This window comes from Colias eurytheme, chromosome 6 (genome assembly GCF_061535395.1).
Source record: "Colias eurytheme isolate Ceu_HAF_F1 chromosome 6, ilColEury1 Martin Lab GWU primary, whole genome shotgun sequence".
Classification (NCBI taxonomy): domain Eukaryota; kingdom Metazoa; phylum Arthropoda; class Insecta; order Lepidoptera; family Pieridae; genus Colias; species Colias eurytheme.
The window spans coordinates 5310284-5333228 of NC_142985.1; the positions used below are offsets into that span (position 1 = coordinate 5310284).

General features: G+C 33.6%; 1 protein-coding gene across 12 annotated transcripts in view; it reads right to left on the reverse strand.

The window, feature by feature from the left end:
* LOC149907650 (low-density lipoprotein receptor-like) overlaps nucleotides 1–22945 on the reverse strand; it is a 157159-nt gene that overhangs the window by 14980 nt on the left and 119234 nt on the right. For 8 of the 12 annotated variants that reach the window (XM_090102674.1, XM_090102672.1, XM_090102681.1 and 5 more), the window contains exons 3-11: nucleotides 18375–18497; nucleotides 14073–14195; nucleotides 12364–12590; nucleotides 10154–10421; nucleotides 9198–9449; nucleotides 6631–6931; nucleotides 5073–5291; nucleotides 3075–3219; nucleotides 1925–2134 (exon numbers count right to left, since the gene is read on the reverse strand). In XM_090102674.1, the coding sequence (XP_089958800.1) occupies nucleotides 1925–2134; nucleotides 3075–3219; nucleotides 5073–5291; nucleotides 6631–6931; nucleotides 9198–9449; nucleotides 10154–10421; nucleotides 12364–12590; nucleotides 14073–14195; nucleotides 18375–18497 (1868 nt within the window). Of the gene's footprint in view, nucleotides 1–1924; nucleotides 2135–3074; nucleotides 3220–5072; nucleotides 5292–6630; nucleotides 6932–9197; nucleotides 9450–10153; nucleotides 10422–12363; nucleotides 12591–14072; nucleotides 14196–14761; nucleotides 14882–18374; nucleotides 18498–22945 lie in introns of all 12 variants that reach the window. The other 4 variants (XM_090102675.1, XM_090102679.1, XM_090102671.1 and 1 more) reach the window with 1 other exon arrangement.

The following is a 22945-nucleotide window of genomic DNA, read 5'->3' on the forward strand; positions in this document are numbered from 1 at the left end:
TGTCCTCAATGGACTCCTAAACCACATAACCGATTATAATAAAATTCGCACACCATGTGCATTGTGCAGTTCGATCCAACTTGAGAGATAGGATAGGTTTTATCCCGGAAATCCCACGGGAATTTTCTCTGAAAACGCGGGCGAAGCCGCGGGCGGAAAGCTAGTACTAATATGTATTTGACCTAGAGTTGTGTAAAAAGCCAGATAAAAGTAAAAAATATATGAAATAGGTATTAAAAACTGAACGTTTAATGGCGGCGGCCATCTTGGATTTGCAATGACACTGAATAAATTTTTGTCAGAAATAATAGTACATACCCAATGTTAGAACAACCGAAAAGGGGGTATAATTTAAGTAACTAAACTTGACATAGAAACTATAAAAAAACCAGGGCATACTTAAATGCTCAATATACATCTACTTTTTTGTCAAAACAATACAAACTTAGTAGTTTGTACACCACAAATCTTAGAAGAGAGTATTTTTTTTCTTACTCCTGAGTATTAATTAATTTTATGTAGGTATTAAAATAAAACTACCTAGTCTTTGCACTGTAAAACAATTAAGTACTAATTTGCATTATTATCATAAAGTTCGGAAATTAATTTTGTGTACAAATTCAAAGAAATTTTAAAATAAAAGTAACATTTATGAAGACTATATAAAACGAAATAAAATAAACGTCCTTTGAAATGTCATGTAACATCTTTGACCTAAAGCTACGTGATCAAAATAAAAACAATTAAAAGATATTAATTAAAAATATCACACGCTGAAAATACATTCCACAATCTTTTGCGCAATACTTATCAAAACATTAATTTTAATAAACAAGGAAAGAAAGACGTCAAATAGTTGGTAGCAGAATAGATACTTGCCACTCAGAAAGTTTCTCTGACCAACAGTAAAGTACATTGAAGACTTTCTTCCTTATAACTTTCATTGCATTAATTAAACTGTAACAGTATTTGTATTAGTACCTAGTGTATTTCAACCTATTTGAGCGGTAAAGATTGATAATAATTCAAATGATAACTAAATTTAAGAAATAAGCTAAAGAATATGTTTGTTTATATGCGCTAATCTTAGAAACTAAGAACCGATTAAAAAAAATATTTCACGGTTGGGTATGTGAAAGATCTACCACGGGTGAAGCATTGGCGGACCGAGATAGTCATATGTGTAATTTGTATTCATTTATTTAATAATTACCTGATATAAATAATTATATATTGTTTACAGCATGTGAACTTTTATCATGTTATGCAAACATTTATACTTAGTCAAAACAAAGCTATCGCTCTCTGAATCCGCCTCAACTGACTTTCAACCCCAATTATTGGTTGCTAATCAATTATAATTGAATAAAAAACACATGTTTACAAAACACACTTAAAATGTAATTATCATGAATTCAATAAAGAAAATAATATTTTTTAATGAACTTTCTGGTTTTCCTTATATATGTAGGTATAGTAACATCGTTATTGACCTTCTCGAAATATAGACATAATAATTAATTAAATAACGCCCATAATCATAACGTGGGTAGTCATTGTGCAATACTATTCGTTTTTATCTCTGACGCTTCCTGTCCTAGGGATAAATTGGGTATGATTTCACACTTCCTCTGATTTTCCATATTTCAATTATGTATATTTAATCTATATCTTAATATTTAAAATGGACATCTATTGCTCTTTTACATGAGGTACCTATGTAATAATTTTAGTTAACTGACAATTACTGTATTCAATGAGAGACAAGACTATTCCGGATTCAAGCTATTCAACTAGTGGCAATATGATGTCCCTGGAACTTCTGAAGTGCAAACATGGGCTAAACACAACTAAAACTTACAATTCCCCTCACACAGAAAAGATCAAACTAAGACTGACCTCTCTAAAACCAAAGCAATCTTACCGTATGCGTAGAAGTGATAGCCTCCACGTCCTTCCCGTTGAACTTATTAGCGCGGTACACAGCTGTCTTGTCCCAGTCGGTCCAGTACACCCAATCCTCAAACGTAGTTATAGAGAATGGATGACGAAGCACATCCGTCGAGTATAGGATAACTCTACGCGCTGATCCGTCGTAGTTGCACGATGAAATGGTGTTCAACTTTGCATCCACCTGATTGGAATGGAGATCGTTTTATGTTCCATTTTCGAATTTTCATTTTTTTTGATGTGGATTTTTTTTATAATGGCCAGTGTTAATGTTAATGTTTCTATGTGGCCAGTGTTCATGTTAATTAGGTCTGATGAGAGCAAGACTATTTTATTGGTTTATATAATAGGTTCGAAATTATTGCGATGCATTGATTAAAATAACTCAAGAAATTAATAGTTTTTTGTAAAAATTAAACCAGCCTTAGAGCGTATACGCACTATGCGGGTAGCCGCATTGCGGGTAGCCATCCGGCTGACCGCAAGCACAGTTATGTACGTGATATTCATTTCTATGCGCACTGCGATGCGGCTACCGCAGACCGCACAGTGCGCATAGAAATGAATATTACGTACATAATTGTTGCTTGCGGTCAGCCGGACGGCTACCCGCAATGCGGCTACCCGCAAAGTGCGTATACGCTCTTAAAGTTAGATGAAGAATCGTTAACGTTTTTCATAGATACAATATTGAAATTGTTCCCTCACAGTTACAAATTAATTGTAATATTGTAATACATGATACAGTGATAAGCAACAAAAAAAATTTTTATTGGTAAATTGGTATTGTTAATCACGAGTAAAATAATTCATGACTTTTAATTATTATATATTTTTATAAAAACATATCAATACAAATTACATCAATTTCATTAAAACAAAAGCGTTAATTTTCTAAGACTAAACAAATAGTGTGGAATTTGTATACGTACAAAACAAACAAATTAATTCTAAGGAATTAATTACGAATCAATAGAAACGGAAAACTTTCGAATCACAATACCCTTCCAAATATTTGTAATGTAACAATTAAAATCATAATTTATAAATCATAAGGAATAGATAAAGCATAGACAATTTTTTTTCTTCTTTTGTTCGGTTTTTGCTTTTTTTTTTAAACTTACCCAGTACACTCGTTTGCGAACCAAGTCGAGCGTGAGTCCATTTGGCCACTTGACGTCATACGACACTATGGTCTGTCTGTGCGAGCCGTCCATACCAGCTCTCTCGATCTTTGGGGTTTGGCCCCAGTCGGTCCAGTACATCCAACTGTTGATTAAATGTTCTATATTAACTACTTTTTGCAGATATAATTTAATTATTTTATTATAAAAAGATAAAGGTCGTTCACTTATAGGTGCCAAAAATAATGTAAATGTTACATTTATGTGATAAATATATTTACACGTAATTTGTATGCGAATAGAAAGTATGTTAGAATAATTTACGTAAGTATTTTGTTAGTACTTTGCAGCATAGCTATTTTATCACCATAAAACACTTTTTATAATAATTATATGGTTAAATCATGCATTCAAAATTGATAACAGTGAGTGTATTACGATAATATATTCTGTATTCCGTATTACACAATGTAAAAATAAAAAATATTCATAAACTCTAAGATTAAATTATTTAGGAGATAGCCTTAATCTTTTAATTTATGTCTGCGAAAATACACTGCGTAGTAGTCAAATTACTTATCTTATTGCGTTTTGTTTATTGCATTGTAAAACGGATAAAAATAAATAAATAGATAAACAATCTATAAAGATTAGATTACATGATTTATATTGCATTAGTGTAGAAACCCCGCGAAGCAAGCGAAATCATTATTTTTATTTTCTCTACACATCTCTTGTTTTTATTCACTCATTATTTAAGTACATAGTATTTGACATATTATACTATGAAATATTTTTCTCGATGTATCAACCATTTCAAGTTCAAAAATGTAAAAATAATGTAGAGGAAATTGATAGTAACATTTTTGATGTTCTCATACTATGTTGGTGTAAGTTTTGAGATTTGTTTTTTGTACAGCTGATAGTTACATAACAGTTTTTTTTTCACTTTCATAATTAATATTATGTCATCAATGAATAGACTTATTATTTTTCCGCATTAGATTAATTCGCGACTGTAATTTATTGATTTTATCAAGTAAGTGTACGATAAAAATTCGCAAATAATAAAAAGTAATTATCTTTATGCATTAGTATTGATTACCTTATGAGTAAAGTTATACCTACGTTATCAGAAACGTTAAATGCAGGAATAAATTTTTTCCTTAAATTATTAATGTTTAATTCGTGGATTACGCGCGCAGGTCTCTTCCTCTTAATAAGTAGGTACCTTACGTGTCGTTCAAGTATTATATTGAATTATAAGTACTTACTCTTTTATAATTTCTATATCACTCGATATAGTTAGTACATAAAATTCTCAATAGTAATTAGCAAGAGACTTACTATGAATTTATAAGAATTTCAGTATGATCATACCTCAAATAAATTAAATGAATATATGTTTGTAATGTCTGTAATAGAACAGTATTTATTTGTTCATTACATACATTTTTGTAAGTATATTTAAGCAAGACCTTAGCACAAGTAAATAACGAATCGGATTGGCTTTGGGTGTGAAAAAGTAAAATTTCATACATTAATTACCTATTTCATGTTTTTACAAGCGATTTTTCATTAAGCAATTGTTTCGCGGAAGAATACCATTGCTCGCCTGAAGTATCTTACCCAGTATTTTTCTGTACTGTTTAATCTTATCTTACTTACTGGTGCAACTTTACTTAGGTACTTAGCCTATATAAATATTACCAACATAACAATTTATTTACAAGATTTTCAGCTAGGCCCCAGCGATCTATGACAGTCAGGCGAAGCACGCGTCCGCGATCCGTACCTTACTCCGCGATCGAATTTCTCCTTTAAATATTTAAAAAATTTCTAAATTTCATTTAACAGTCGTCGTTGTATCAACCTATGTCAGTCCACTGTTGGTCGTAGGTCTCTTCTATGTCACGCCATTTAGCCCAATTATTGGTCTCTTGCCGCCCGTTTTTTCCTTACATTTAACAGTATAAAAACATAACAAGAAAAGCATACCCATCAAGAGGATTAAGCGCAATAGCCCTCGGTTCCTCCAAGCGATCTCGGATGAGAATCTTCCTCATGTTTCCTTGCAAGTCGGACAATTCTATGTGGTTTTTGCCCGTATCCGTCCAGTACAAATGGTTGTATATCCAGTCAACTGCTAAACCATCTGAGGTTATTAACTGGTCACCGATCACCACTGTTCTTTGGCTGCCTTCGTCTATGGGCGCTCTGAAAATAAAAGCAAAATAATAATAACTATTAGATGATATTAAAGCTTAGTCATATTGTAAACGAGAAAAAATTGCATGAATGTATGGATGTTTGTTACTATTTCACGCAAATACAGCTGATCTATTTGTATGAGATAGGATAATAATCTAGATTAGCACATAGGATAATTTTAATACGGGTACCACGTGGATAAAGCCACGGGATTCAGCTAGTAAACCATAACGATTCATTTGAACATAATCATTAAACAAACATAAAGTATCTAATCTTCCAAAGATAGTAAAAAATGTTTTTTAGAAGTGTGTGACTCCAAATTACGACGCCAATTCATATCGAATATTTATCAATAACAGAATGAGTAGAGAATAATTTACAATTTAAAATGAGTCATTTGTTATCGTTTCTATATCAAAATAAGATAATATTATTATAATGGAAAAGCGAAGAGAGCAAAAAAGAGAGCTAAATTCGTCAGTTGTAATATAGACCATACTACAACTATATAAGTGAAAACCAGCAGATACCCAGGAATCATATCGACATAAATCCATACTAATATTATAAATGCGAAAGTAACTCTGTCTGTCTGTCTGTTACTCAATCACGCCTTAACTACAGAACCAATTTGCATGAAATTTGGTATAGAGATATTTTGATACCCGAGTAAGGACATAGGATAGGTTTAATCCTACGGGAACGGGTTTTTCTTTGAAAACGCGGGCGAAGCCGCGGGCGGAAAGCTAGTTTAATCATAAATTTACTAAAATAAAAGCGAATGTATCACCATGTACCTACTAGATCATTAGACAAGGATTTTGAATTATTGTTGTTCTCAGGGTTTTAATCATTCAACTTACAATTAGGTATTAGTCTATCATATTCCTATTTTTAGATATTACGGTACTTTGCTACATCGCAATAAGCCGCGTCTATATTATTTATCAGTCGAGACAAGATAGAGCTAATTAGCATCTTTTACATGTATTCTTAATCTTCGGTATCACATTACTTAAAATAAATAATACCCGAATAGACGTTTTGAATTCATGTATTCTGTTAGCATTTAATAATAACAACGTTCATTTCACACAGAGTATTGCTTACTTGCTTATAAAATACAAATCTCTCATTTCGGCTACACCCGGTTTGACCCGGGATAAGAAATACAATATACTCTCTACGTATAAATATTAAGAAGAAACTTTCTAAACGGTAAAATAAGTTTTAAGATGGGAGAAAAAGACTTTGAGCTGAATCGTAACAAACAAACAAAAATATTTCCTCTTAACAATATTAGTACAAATAAGTACAGATTAAAAACATCATCAACACCTACTTGTAAATCTTCTCATCCGTGACGTCACTCCAGAATATCATGCCCGTTCGGAACACGTAATCTAACGCCGTGGCGGACTTTGTGTCATTCACAATGGCGACCATTTCGTGGTGGTCCAAGCTGATCTTTCTTATATCGAAGCGTCTTGCAAAGAGAAGTGATGGATGTCCCTCTGTTGCCTTACACCGAGTTCTATCACGAGGGTCCCTTGCGTATCCTGCGTGACACTCGCACTTGAAGGTACCCTTCTCGTTTATACACATCTGGGAACACGCGCCCGGGTCCATGCACTCGTCTATGTCTGGAAAATAATGGACACAATTAGGTTATATTGTTGAGAGATTCGCGATCTAAATTAATTATGCCGGGAAAAGTGAGTGAGAACTTTTGTTCTAGACTTGTAGATTAATAGGAAAACAATTGTATTGATGCGAAAAAATATTTATTTATATAACCTATCTCAAATGCAAATAGGCTAAAAACGATGTAATATAATGAGGCTGATAACGTAGATACCACCTGGAGTTAGTCACCGTGAACCTCACAAATTAAGAAAAAGAAAATTATCTTTAGGATCAATTCAAAATCAAAGTAATCCTATTATGTTCGAATATGTGGAAGTTTAATTTTCTGGGATGTCTACACCAATTGAACAAAGAGCTAATGACCTGTAAATGGTTGAACAAATCTTGTAAGGAACCAAACCGGGAAGATAACGTATAATATTGAATCTAAATATAGATACTTAATTGGAAAGCATTAGGTATATTTATCCTTCAGACTTTTGAATTGCCAATTTTCCGCACACGCCAATTAAAATACAAGACAAAGAAGAGCTAATTACGAAAAATATAACATGTGATGTAAAAGACAATGCCCTTTGAATCCAAGCAAGACAAACAAAACATCCAAATGTAAAACCTTTCGTACCTAAACGGTAAAATCAATTAAGCTAATCCCTCCAACGTAAAACACTGTAGGCCGACTCGTTAGTGTACCTATTTTTTCGGTCCACACTCCACATTTACAGTGCTCTTAATGCCAATTACTGCTGTGCTAACTCAACCCTTTGGTACTTCGTTTAACGAGAATATTCCTACAATATTTTCTAAGCCTAATTAATTAGAATCAGCCTTGGGGTCACTTAATTACTGAGAATATTTTTTTCTATTTATATAGCTTTTGATTAATGTTCAGTCATCGTGATTTGTATGCTCAGAGTGTATAGAGACACGATGAGTTAATTAATGATAATTAGAAAAATAAAATAATTTCATGGCGTGAGATTTTCTTTTGGACACATTCGTTTTCATTATTAAAGAAGACTGATGTCTTCTTTAATAATGAAAACTTGATTAGTTAATTAGTGAAGAAATGTAGATGTATTATCCGTCTGAATAATAATGCAACAGAATTAGAGCAAAAATATACTTTTCTGATTACTCTTTAAACCAAATAGTGCTTCCATGTGACGATCGAGCGTAATTATGCACAAAGTATATTAAAATGTATATAAGAATTCACTTGATACAACTTACAACTTGTAAGTACAAGTATGATACCTAATAAATACCTAGAGAGGCCTTATCGTTTTATCTTTCAACTTAGACATTAATACAGACTATTGTACACGTAATTTCCAAGAAAACACCTTTGAATATAAACCTTTGAAGATAATATTTTCTACTTAACCTACTTCTAATTTTGGACACCCAATTAGAAATGCGAGACTAATTCCCAAATTCAAAGGACCTTTAATTAGAGAACAAATGACAAGATAATCCTCGTAGCAAATACGATAATAGCAGATAGACACGATTCAAACGCTTAATGCAGATAAATTAGCAAGTACGCCCCAGTTGGAACAACTATTCGAGTGCCTAGATTGAGTTCTCCAGATGTTACATTTGTCAATACGAATCGTAGTTCGATTCAATTTGAATTTCTATCGGATCTCCACAGAAATGGTACTTCTTGTTATTATAGTATCATGATTAATTAATTCTTATTATCATAACAGTATCATGCTTAATCATTATTACGGCTTTGTAAAAACTAAATGATGAATATGTAAAATAATACATTAATACATGTTAGGTAAAGACAAATTGAAGACTTTTTAATGAATTTTAAACACGTTTTTAACCATTATAATATGGTTAGGGAGCCAGGTGCAAATTGGGTTCATTATTTCCTCTCAAGAGATAATTCGTCAGAAGCATCAGAGTATAGTATTATAAAGCCTCGTCAACGTCAGCTGGCGCTCGGTTGGGGGGGTGAGCGGTTGTAGCCTCCCACGCACGTAGGAAAAAAAAATACATTCATTCATTTCCTCTCAGCTAAAAATTTGTCAAATTGTAGCTAACCCAATATCTCAACGAAAAAAAAATAATCAGCTGGTTACAACGTGGTGTATTATACGTCAGCTGATTAAAACGATACATTTAGACGTTAAATCAAATACAAGAAGATAGTTAGAAATTCCTCTTCTTTATCTGAATTTATCTAAAAATCTTAACATAAATTGTCTGAAGCATATTTAATACTTTAATTTAGTTCAAACTTACCTTCACAAGTCTGATTGTCCACGAGTTTGTATCCCTTGTCACAGTCGCAGTAATATCCTACTGGTGTGTTAACACAACGCTGAGTACAGCCTCCATTATTCTTAGCGCATTCGTCTTCCCCGCACCTGTCTCTCGGTTCGTCTTCGAAGTTTGGACAGTCTGGTTTACCGTCGCAAAGCTTCGACAGCGGTATACACATGCCTTCCCCGCAATCGAACTCAGTCTTCTTGTCACAGACCGGTTTTGGTTTCGCTGAAAAAATATCTAGACTTTTTCTATCTATACGTATAAGAATCACTACATCACTACATAGTATAAAACAAAGTCGCTTTCTCTGTCCCTATGTATGCTTAAATCTTTAAAACTATACGCAACGGATTTTGATGCGGTTTTTTTAGGTAGAGTGATTCAAGAGGAAGGTTTTAGTATATAATTTATTATGTTTTAGACAAAGCGGGCGAAGCCGCGGGCGGAAAGCTAGTTTTATATATAAGAATTTCTAAAAAATTACAATTCTTTTACATTATATTAATGAAAGTTCATTTCACTCTGTCTCTAATAGAACGGTTCTCAGAAAACTCTCCCAACAGGTTTAATTCTAACAAGAATTTTCTCTTGGAAATTTTCATAACAATACGCATTTAATACTTATTCATATTCTAGATGCTTATCGTAATTTATATAATTAATGTTAGATAGAATTATGGTACCTGATAAGATAATTTTCATTCATAAAAATGCGTGATCAAAAGAAGAGTAAAAATATAAACAATAAACAAACAAATATGTATAAGATTAGTATCTGAAATGACAGATAATAATTATTGGAATAATGATTATTACTTATCATTTTATTAGGTTTATCACATATTCAAAGAGGCACAATAAATATCTACTACGTTTAAAATTAATGGTATGCTAAAAACGGTCCAATTCATAAGTATATGAATACTTACTGCAGTTGATTTCATCGCTGCCATCTGGGCAATCCTTATCACCGTTGCAGTACAGAGCACCAGGGATGCAGCTATGGTCTTTACACTGGAATTGGTCAAGTCTACACGTGATGTTTCCTCTACATATCTCTGGTGCTTCATCACCACCATCGGGACAGTCTCGATCACCATCACACACCCAAGCCTTGTGGACGCAAGTCATGCGATCTCTACATTCGAACTCGGTTGCTATGCACGGTGACGTCACTTTGGGAGTCGTTGCACATCCCTGAAATAGGTTTGTTACCACGTGTTAGGAAAAGGAACGATCATTCTATAAGGAAAAAATTGAGCAACATTTTACATAGATTGCCCAAAACATTATTATTCAAGTGGAGGTTATCATATCTTATTAATTGGTACCATAGAAACGTTTCCTTTTTTGCCATTTACTTTTTTCTGCGTAAGGATTTTAAATTAGAAAGAATAAGATATCTCAATAGAGAGAAATAGATATTTAAATTTACACAACAAGTAGTTTATTAGCACAAATATAACGAGCTACAAACAAAATTTATCTAAGCTATCAATTGAAATTGCCACAGTTGTCGCAATAAAGCTAATCTACAGGTTGTCTTAATGTACCTACCGGGGACTATAATATCGGGCATTAATCACATCAAAGACCGAGCTATTAAATCATGGCTGGGTAAATGTAGCTGATATAATTTCGCTAACAGCAGTTGCATAAAGGCTATACGTTGCTACAGTTGCCAATATCGGGGAGGAGTGTCCAATGTTTGCACAATTTGAGCAGTTAAAGCATCGATATTGTCAGGCCAGTCGTCAGTAATGAACATTTTTACAACCTTTATTTTATGGGACTTTTTATTAGCATTCCGTTCGACTAACGAATCTCTATTTGTTTTTATTATTTTTGCTAAAATTGTTCGCCTTTTATTTCACGTTTTCAAATTTTTATTCTGAACCTCTTTGGGGAATCCTGAGCATCGCTTATCATGTCATGTTTTAAAATAGGAATATTTTGTACAGAAACAGGACAGTGGTAATTAAGTTTGTTATGTTTTGACTTCCCGATTGTATGTCGTAATTAAAAGTAATTGTCAAGAAGTAAGTAATTAAGATAGCAGAGTTTATCTCAAATGAAGAAATGCACTTAACCGAAAGAACCACATCGTCTAATACAAATAATAAACCCTTCTAAGTCATTACGTAGCTTACTCTACGCCATTTAAGTTGCACTAAAGTGCATTAACTGGAGAGCAATGTGCTCAAGTACTTACTATAAACGTTTCTCTAAAGTAATAAATGTTTCATGCAAATATATGATAGTTATCATTTAGCCGCAAGTTTCAATGTTAGTAGTATTACTGATATTTCTAAACACCGCTATAATTAAGTTCTACACGTGTTAAACAAGAAAATACACAATCTAGTTTATAAATATGTTCAATATTTAACGGTAAACAAAATCTACTATCGAAATATACCATACAATAATGGATATTTAGTTCCTTTTTAATATAACTTTATAAAATATGCCTCTGAATTATGTAAGGATGAAAAAGTTAGAAATAATATATTGGATCTAAGCCTTTCCCTTACTTGGTATCGGCTGGAAAAAAGGTTCTTTTGTATAGAAATTCTTTGGGTAAATCGATCTATTTAGGTCGATTTATTATATGTATACCTTGATATGTATGTGACTGCCAAGGTATAAATAAAATATTGATAATGTCATGCTACCTATAAATTCTTTTGATTACATTTTGGTACTTTTAGAATTCAGACAATGTATTTACTAAATTATTTCTTTTATTTTGTGTGAACAAAGATAATGAGAAATCATGGCTCGAAATTTTTAACAAAAATAAGCAAACATTGTACATAGCTTAAGGTCAAAACATTAAATATTCAACATTTCCTCATCCTACAAATTTAATGGTTAACGCTTAAGGGAGTGTTGTACTGTATTAAAAATATAATATGAAGGGTCTGCTAATCCTTTCTACGAAACGCGAAATATAACTGCAAAAATGCTGACCACCTACGCACCAGTATTGTGCTGTTTGTGAGTGGCAATCTTCCAAATCAAACTTAACTTGTTTAAAAATTACATTTATTGAACAAGGTATTTCACCTCATGACTATAGAGAATATTCATGTCCATTTAAGTGCACTTTAACAAATTACTATACAATTTTACTAACCATTTCGTCGCTTCCATCAGGGCAGTCGATGTCTCCATCGCACCGCCATCTTGCGGAGACACAATGGCCGTCAGTACAGGAGAAGTGGCTGATGGGTTGGCAGGTGGGCGCAGGGCACTTCACCTCGTCCGTACCATCGCCGCAGTCGTCGTCGCCGTCACACACCCATCGTTGTTGTATGCATTTGCCATTGCCGCAAGTGAATTCATCCGAGCGACAAGTCTCATCTATACATTTAAAGGTATATTTAAATTTTGTGAGATTGGTAAATATCTTACATTTAATAAAATTACAATTTAAATCGTCAATTTTAACACTTAACAAATAATTCTTAATTAGTTCAAAGAGCACGTTTAATTTGAAGAAAGTGCTGGCAAAGAGTTGTAGGCATTGTTAAAACGTTCCACAGGCACGCTTCAAGTGGCCAAGTAATGAACGCAAAAATAAGAATGGTCCGTGGGCTGGATAATGAGAAAACGCAAAAGAATGATTACAATCAAGCCGAGAAACGCTATTAGACACGTTTGTTATTAATACCCAACTAGGTACTGCTAGTCTAACAAATCTCGTGAACGTAATGGTTTCTCTGAGAAAAATCATTCCCACTAGTCTAAGACGTGGGTTCTTCTTTATTTAATTAAATTCCTTTGTTCGACGAGTAAGTATACTTATCAAGTCGGTTCATGAGTACTTGCGAAGTTTTTACTTCTTCTAGAATAATTTAAGGTGGAGTAGGAACAAAACTGAATACAATTTGTGGATGTAGCGGAAAACAAAGCGACGTTTCTTTGTAGCAGATGGCAAGTTTCATGTTGAAGGTAATTAAGAGTGCGCGTAGTTTTGTACATAACTTGTGGTGTCGCTCGGCGCATATGCCAGAGGATATTGCAAACTTGGTTACGGAGAACTTTGTTCGCGAAAACGAGTTTAAGAATGAGTTGGAAATTTAACGTAAGCATCAATTCATAAATTGTGCCCGGTCATCGTTTAATTCAGAGGGCGTCTGGTTCGGGAAGATAAAGATTTTAAGACGGATAGGGTGTCGATGGAATATCGAGTCCTCGGTAGGCAACCCCAATGATTGATTGTGGTTTGCCTTAATCTGATTTTTTTGTGTTCCTAACCAGCACTTCCTTACGTAATTGATATTATCGATTTTAATTACCGCTTCAAACGCCTCAAATATGTGAAGTTGGTAAACAGTTTTTTCATAAATAATTTAAGCTATATTATTGAACTTTTTAATTTTTATTTCAGCATTTATGCAATATACAATTCACTGCTACGGACTAAATCAATGCAATCAAATTTATATACAAGTATCAAATTTGTCAACAGTAATTTGAATACTAACAAATTCAAATTACAATTAATATGTTTGCTCTTTGTACTAATTAAGTGTAGCTATAATTATAATAGATCTAAATTGTGCGAATTATCATTATGGAGGTCGGCTTCATGCAGAAAATTGCCAATTATGCATAATCATGAAATGGTATTGATGAAGCCAATCCGTGTTAGAATAGTTTGTGAATGTAATAAATAATGTATTGAGATGTTCAATGGTTGAATTTTACAAAATAATTTTGTTGACATGAATGCTGACCACTTAAATGATAAAGTACCTTATTGAACTGATCGGGTGAAAATGTAACGCAATGAGATACTTTTACCGAGTAAAGAGACTTAGGTAAAAGCTGAAGCCTTACTGCATGCTTTCTCATCTGAACCATCGGTACAGTCGAGGTTGTCATCGCACATCCACGTGAGTGGAACGCATTCTCCTTGGCCACCTCTGCAAGTGAATTCTTCGGGACCGCATACCTCCACTTCTGTTAACCCAATATCATGCACATGCTCAGTAAAGAAGGTACCAACAAACTAATTTATGCTCTAATATCTTTCAAAAGACTAACTTCCTATTACGTCCAATCCTGCTACATTATTTTTAAATTATGTCACTAGAGTTCTAATCTTGGACGGAATTGAATATATCTGCAAACGACTGCGGCAAAATTCATTTGTCAGCAAGCGTAAGATACGTAATAACTAGAGGAAATTGAATTTTTCCATTCAACTCATTCGAGCTTAAATTTCACTGAAACTTTTTAGCTGACTAACATAAATTCATTCGTTCAACGTTATAATAAATTTTACAACCCTTCTATAAAATTAATTTGTTCTTTTTCCCTTTTGCGGTAAAATTGGGCACCGGAGTTCTGATTTCCGAACTTGTGTTTAACTTTCTGTTGTATAATTGCCATTCGCTCCAATGGTAGATGTTTTGTAGAGAGAAGTACCTATTACCGACTTTCCACCTGATGTGATGATAGCACGTATGAAATTTTGCGATGATCATGCACAAGTTGCCATGCTCGCTCCGTATCCCCGTCCTTACCACAGTTGTGTTCATCGGAGCCGTCTAGGCAATCCGGCGAGTCGTCGCATTGCCAGGCCGCGGGTATACAGTGACCCGTCACACAGAGAAAATTGTGCTCTGGGCAACTGCGCTGTGAGGCTGTATTTGAAAATTCCGTTTACATTCCTACTGTACAACAATTTATAGGCACAATGTACCACTTCATTTGCATTATTGCTTTATTCAAACAAATATTTTCGAATTAATGGCTCTGTTTTGTTAATAGTGTTTGTTTTTGCGTGTTTCATAATGTTTTGTACATGTAATTAAATTCGAAGCAAAGGGACAGTAATTATGAAACACTACATTCTGTAAATCACAAATAATGAATGAATACATTCATTTCTTTAGCACACTCACATAACCATGAAAAGTAATATTTTTCTGTATAAAAATACAGACTGAATCTCCTTTGTGTGCGTGTAATATATAAATAACAAAGCGTAATAAAGGCGAAGCAATAACGCTGTACTATCCAAATATAAACTTCACACAGATTAATAAATGCTTACGTTAAACAGAAGCGACTCTGGGACGTAATTAATGACGCTAAATAGTCCTTATTTCGAGCATTACGTTGTTCCACGTCGGATCTAACGAGACGAATAAACTGGGACTTAATACAATTATGCTGACAAACTTAAGCTTCTATTTCAACACTCACATTCTATACTATTATGTGACTAGCTTCTAGTTATATGTAATTGAGCACACATTTGTAAATAGAGTGAACGAATTTCCTTCCGTGAAACTTATTATTTGATGCGAAAGTTTGTGTATTCGAGTATATCTGTTAATTAATTTGTTCCATGAGGAAAGTGTCATACCTTATCTAAAACATAGTTTTACCCAATAAGGCTAAAAATTATTACACATATCGTTCATTTACCTGCAAAATCACTCCCATTAAAATGACTTACTTGACGTATCAATTCTATACAAAGTACAATTACAATTAAATTAAATTTTTACAATTTCAATTTTTCAAATTTCAAACTTCATCATTTCAATTTAAATACACTAACGCATAGCGTACACCAAACGGGGAATATCGCATGCGTCTAATGTTTATGTTGGTGAAAGCTTACAAAACATTGAGATCGTAGCCCATATAAAAACCTTTTCCATTACGCTGGGTCGACTTACAGTGAGCGAACAAAGTTGCGGCTATCACGGTTCCGCTGAAATAACACCACATGGTCTTAGCTTTTACGTATTGTTACAAGTTACTTGCAAGCAATTTCATCGCTATTGTTATGTAAGGGCTTAGTTACAACTAAATTGGCTGTTGGGTCGAACATATTTTCAAGATGTAGGTACGGAATCTTTCTCTGAATTCCATAATGTATGCTTCGTTTAAGCTTGGTATAGTGTTTAGTTTTATTTTAGTAGTTGTATTTAAAATGCTATATAATTTTTTATGGGTGTGATTGATGGTCAGATTGTCATAGCCACTTACCTGATTATGACGATGAACTAGAATTAATAAAGTTTTTAATTCAAGTTAATTAATTCTACCTTAACCATTTTTTAACGTAATAACAACGCTATTTCTACTATTTAATGAGTCTGTACAAAGATGCGATTAATAAAAGTTCCATAGTATCTATTAGTTCAATAAACGTAAAAGGATAATCCAATTTGATATTATTTAAATTAACATTATTGAAATTAACTGTAAAATTTCATTTCGATTAGATAAAAGATCGAAACAAGCTGATTAGACTATAATCTGTGCTCCACTTCTAAACTCCTTTTTAATTTCGTTTCGTTAACACAAAGCCAGAAAAGGAGACCATTAATTTATATAGTATGTATGAATACGTTAAAAACTTGAAAGTAACAAAATGGCAGCCAATTAATATTTCTACTGCGATACGTAGGCGTCCAATAACGAAGGACGCAATAATGAGATAAAAAGCATTGTGTTCTAGCTAGCAGCCTACTCATTCTAATTTCTAGGAAAGAACTAAATTTAACTGTGAAATATGGATTACAAATTATTAAGTACAGTCATAATAGTGCATACGAAAATAGCTCATTTAACGGTGTCGCTATATTGCCCTTTACGTGAACTATTTGCTCCATATTTAGATCTAAAATTAAAAAAATCGGCGAAAAAAATACAAAAATGATCTATTCCATTTCTACCATTACCAAAAAAAAAAAACACATTAATAAATGCATTAATCTTCAAGTAATCGAAGTACGAATGTTGTATAACGCAGACCAATATATTATTCACCATATACAAATGCTGAATTTTGTTATCCACCATAATATCTACCATCAAAATCTTCCTCACAACCTCAATACATATGGTAGAATAATAAAATTTGAAAACATTATTTGAATATGAAGAAAGAGCAATCAATATTCACGAGCGACATCCGATTCCAATTTCACGGGTCACTGCGGCCAGGCGACCCTTAAAGAGTTAACAGATCTAAAAAAAACACTAAAAGAACATCGCCCAATTCTATTTTGGTAACGCGTATTGTTATTTATGTTTTATAATACATAATATAAAACCAATTATATTCAAAAGGAAAGGAAAATTCCGACAGTGAATTTTTTCCAAACTTGTTTGTGACATCGGCCCAATCTTCAAATAGGTAGATTAAATAGTCTTCTAATCTTACATTATCGTAATTCAGTTCAATACACGCTTCATTATTTACCACAAACATTAAATAAATTAACGCGTACGTGAGAAGCTTAAATACCTACCTGCCTACGGTTTAAATACCCCCACATAACAACCAGTAATTTTATCGCGATGGTATTTTCTCATTAAGCGTTTCCTCAAATTGTCTACACAAAGCCGCGGTCCATGTATTTCAATAAAATTCTAATTCGCAATTCATAACGAAAGAAGTTTAGGCAAAGGGCGAAAGATTATATTAATCCAGGAACTTCGAGTCGTGATTAAGATTTTAATCCTCGTTGGAAGCCGCGCGAAGGACAAAATACGCTTATACCTTTTAAAACTTTTTCCATAAATCGCAGATAATTTATTTTTTGGGCAATAAAAAGTTATCCATTGTAATTCAAAGAATGAACAGTCCATTTAAATAAATCCATTGTCTATCAAGGTTGGCCTGTGTGTGAGAGAATAATTTGTTAGAGATAATTTTCATTTCAAAATGGACCGCAGATCAAGACCCCAATTGCTTTTGTCACATACCGATCCGCTTTTTTTTTTCATTTTTCTGTGGATTTTAACAAATTGTGTGCGTATTTATTTTGATAAAATTACTTTTCGTTTCCTTATCGCTAAAGGCTATGAAAACACGAACAAAATATTTATTATGACCGTAGCAAAACATACCACCGCTTATTTCCTACTGATGACTTAACAAAACAAATCGTTGTTCCTGGAGGCAAACGTTCGTAGTAAATATTTATGAATGTAGGAAAAATATACGAGTATTCAAACTGTACGAAAAGACGTAAAATAAACGGGACTCTGGAATAAATTGTGAAACTTTATCGTCCCTATTCCGCACACATTCTGAATAGGGTATGTTTTGACAACGTAGTTATGAAAACCTATGTATTTTTCTGATATTAGCCATAAAGAATCTCTTACTGCAGGTTCCTGGTTCTTCATCAGAGCCATCAGAACAGTCCTTTTCGTTGTCACACCGCCATGACATCGGTATACAGCGCCCTGTCTTGCATCTGAACTCTGACGCTGTGCACGTACGGCTTTCTGTAAACAAACAAACATAATTTTCAAAATTAAAAAAATCCTGCATTTTACTAGAGCTTAGAGTTAAGTAAGAGAAATGGCCTGGCCCAGGCAACCAGAGCCAATGTTTTGATACTAGTGCTATTTTTGTAATGGTGCGGACGACAGATTCAGTACTTGGTCAATAAAAATGTTTTTATCTTATAATGAACAAATGTATGTACAACATGAGCAATATTCATTTTTTACGTGTTATTTATTATCATTTCTTACCACAATATGATAGCGGTTATAAAACCATTCCCACGCAAATTGCAAACAAATAAAGCGGTCGATAAATATCACAGCTCCATAAAACATTGGTGGAGAAAAATTATCGCTTTTATCAAAGGTGATTTTCACGCTACGAATGGCAATTTGTAGGCAAAACGCACACCCTACGAATCATTTCAGTCGGGTGCGACCCCGAAGCATTCTGAAACCCGTGTAATAAATTTGGGCGTTCCCTCAGAGACTGTGATATCATAAAACTGCTCTGTGTATGAAGATTGAGCGTTGCCCTAAATTATAATTGCAGCGCAATTCTTTTGCATTCTAAAGTAATGGATCTTTGTGTTTGTCTAATCTCTATTCTGTGTTAATAGACTCGCATTGTATATTTTTGTGTTACTGTTAATCAAAGTAAGTACATTATGCTATAAGCTATGAATTAAAATGTATGATACAACCTCGAAGGAAAATGTTCACAGTCACAAATGAAGTTGCAGCAAGGCGTATAAATCACATTATACTATACAATATTTCGGATAATTTCCGAACAAAAAAACAGTGATATTTCACAATTTTTTTATATTGTTGTTATTTTATCTTATATATATAAAATTCTCGTGTCACAATGTTAGTCTGCATACTCCTCCGAAACGGGTGGACCGATTCTCATGGAATTTTCTGTGCATATCGGGTAAGTCTGAGGATCGGCCAACATCTATTTTTCATATGTACCACGGGCGAAGCCGGGGCGGGCCGCTAGTATTTTATAGATTTCTCATTACTCTAAACAACAAAAACGTCTAATCATATTATTATCATACCGTTAACATACCAAAAACAATCAGATAGTGTCCAGTGCTTGGAATTATACACATTCTGCTACCTCCATACAAAGATATCAGAGTACAATACAGAAGATCAGAGATAGCGGTTAATTAATCCGCTAGATAATATAAGGTTCCATTATCGGAATTGTAAATAGCCGTCCCATTGGTCGCATTGCAGAGCATTAAGGTCTAATAGAACTTTATTTAATTCAGTAAATTAAGATTGTTATACGTTTATTAGTGAAACTATCTATGTAATGAGTTTGCGATTTTATAAGACTTTATTGAAGGTAAGTTTTCTATTTATTAACTAGTTGTGCCGCGCGGTTACACCCGCAGACGCGTCCGTAGGCAGAATTTAGTATTTCTATGCCTAGCTGATGTGTTATTCTGATTTTAACCTATATAAATATATTACTGTTAAGTTTCATCCATATCTATTAAGAAGTTTTTATAAAAGAGTAACATGGATGTTCCATTAATTCTCACAAACTTTCGCATTTATAATATTAGGAAGATCATGAAGTAAAAGCTTTGATAGAGAGAAAATACAAAACATTCTAGGCAGTACAAACCATACAAGTGGGACTAGTAGTAAATAGTGACTGTCCTATTATATTTAGCTTAACATAAGTCACATTGTATTTGCAAAAAAGCCTTTTCTGATTTGAAGATGATTAGCGCCATTTTCACGTTCACGCGTACGTTATTCACCGGTGAAAAGTAAAACCTTCTTAGATAAAAGCATTTTATACTTGACATTGCATTCGTTTTCGTATACATTTGAATATATTTGCTTTGTCATTTGTTATGTTCATAAATTGGCACATACTTAGAGGTTAAAAAATATATGATTAGATAAACTAGAGCTTTATTTTACGATAGATTCGTTTTTCTCATCGGAAAGTAAGAAAGAGATAAAAATAAGTCAACTTTTAAAAGCTATAACTTACACTAGAGATACAATACCATCCGAAATTTCACATTGACATTTCAACCGTAAATAATTTCTTCCCAATCGTCGCCACTCGAACCAAAACTCACAGAATAGCTTTTATGATTGTGATGCTTCATTCAATATCGATAACTGTGTTATCATGACCAAAAGACTTCCTTTATTGACTTTATGGCCATTGGTCACGCAGTTCTTTCTGTGTAACAGTAATTCTAATCCACTATCTTGCTTTCAAAAGGCACTTCTTATGGTAAATGTCAATGAAGTGTATAATATAGTCGAACTAAAAAAAACTTCTGAAATTATTGTTGTTATAACGATATTAATTAATAATTGATTTATAATTAGATAATAATATGTATTATTGAGCATAGTAGAGCGGAGACCTTTTTAATTGTGCAAAAATATCTTCACCAAAATATTGTGTTGTTGTTTTCAAACAGGAAACAATAAACGCCAACATAAGAGGATCCTACTACAATGGTATTTTAATATTATATTTATAACACAGCGATAAGGAAGACAAACGACAAAATTTAATTATATCACGTGTTTTCTTAACATCAGCATACAATTGTTTTAGGATAACAGGGGGAAAGCTTTCTACCAAATAGCATTTTCATCCAAATATTCCCTCGTCGTGTTGAATATAGGCTTTTTGCGTAAACTTCAAAGGAACAAGTGTGTTATAAGCATTTTTAGTTTCAAAGAACGTTCTAACTATGCACCCGGCACATACTCGTAATACGAATCCAAAATTAGACTCGCATATTCGCCAACAATTTCAACCATTGGGTATATCAATTGAATATCCAATATGAACGAAGCCTTTTCAATTAGCTAAAAGCTGCCGTTCTCAAATTTGAAACGTCTAAACACGCGGGCGCTGTAGAAATATAAGGCCAAATTGTCCCCAAGATGGCAATAACGTAGAAGCTGGGAAATTGTATTACCGGCAGGCGATGGCGATGAGTGCATTCGTTACTGACGTACAGCCAGCTTTGCACTCTTGCATATGCGGCGATTACACCTAACGAGTACAGTGGCGAGTCAGTGTCCTCGGCCGAGTGCTCGGTTGGTATAAACACTTCAACGAGTGCTCGGCCGAGTACTCGGCCGAGAAGAGCGGCGAGACAGTCACTAGAATCCCAATTTGTTTACTCGGCCGAGTACCCACTCGCTATCCCGCTCGGCAGGTATAAACACGCACTCGTCGCGTCACTCGGCCACTCGCCACTCGTTCATTTCGTCATTGTATTTTTTCAAAGAGTTATTATTTTTATTTATTATTTCTAATAAATCCCACAATTCGTTAATAATATCTGGTAACAGCCGATTTAAAACCCGTTTAAATTCTTTTTTTTTTTTCGATCAAACGCAGCAAACGTCCGCGTCGTGATCAAAACTGAACTGACTCGCCACTAGTGAAATACGTGTAAACACCCACTCGGTTCGGCAACTGTCTCGGCCGAGAGCGTATTTACTGACTCGCCACTGTACTCGTTAGGTGTAATCAGCGCAATACAGTGTAGCACTGAGGTACCGCATGTACACGTGCCTCTTATCATATATAACGCTCCAATCTTGTGCCCCAACTTTCGCGCAGCACCTACAAACTTGGAGCAGTATGCAGATGAGATGCTACAACAAATATTGCAATTACACGCTTCGAACAAGAGTCGTTTCATAACTTTGTCTCACAAGATTGCGCTTGTATCGTTCTTGTGCATTTAGGACGTAATAACAGAGTTGTAGACAACAATAACTACGCGGTTATACGTTTCATTTCACATTGTCGACAAAAATTTATACAAAGACAATACATCTTCAGCAATAATATTTTTGTAACATGTTATGTTACGATTCATTTTAAAACATAGAAAACAATTAATGGGGTCACAGTATGTGTTCAGAGATCACTTATAACCATTAGTCGCAGCTTTAGTTTTAAACTTCACATAAGTGTAAAGTAAATACCTAATCTTTTATGTCGTCTGGACGAACGCCTTTCTAGGAGGTCGTTGCACTAGCAATGTATCGAAAATTCAAGAAATTCAAGGAAAGTTCAAAGAAAATTCCATTTTATTAACTCATATATATTTATATTGAAAATCTTTGAGCACGAATTTCTATAATTCGTTTATAAAAATCCACTGCGGTAATATAATAATAAGGGTTTGGGTGCCATCGCGTCACAGCGAATTAGCTTTTATGAATATTACTTATTCTGGTTGTCCAATTATATTGCCATTTGTTCCGCACCGCACTAACCTTGTTAGTACTTACATTTATAATATTAATATATCTTTTAACAAATTATACGTATTATTTTTATCATTTACAATTTTAATCAAGAAAGAAACATCAATTGAAAATAATGATCAAACTATCGAAGTGATTTTAGGTACTGATAAGTA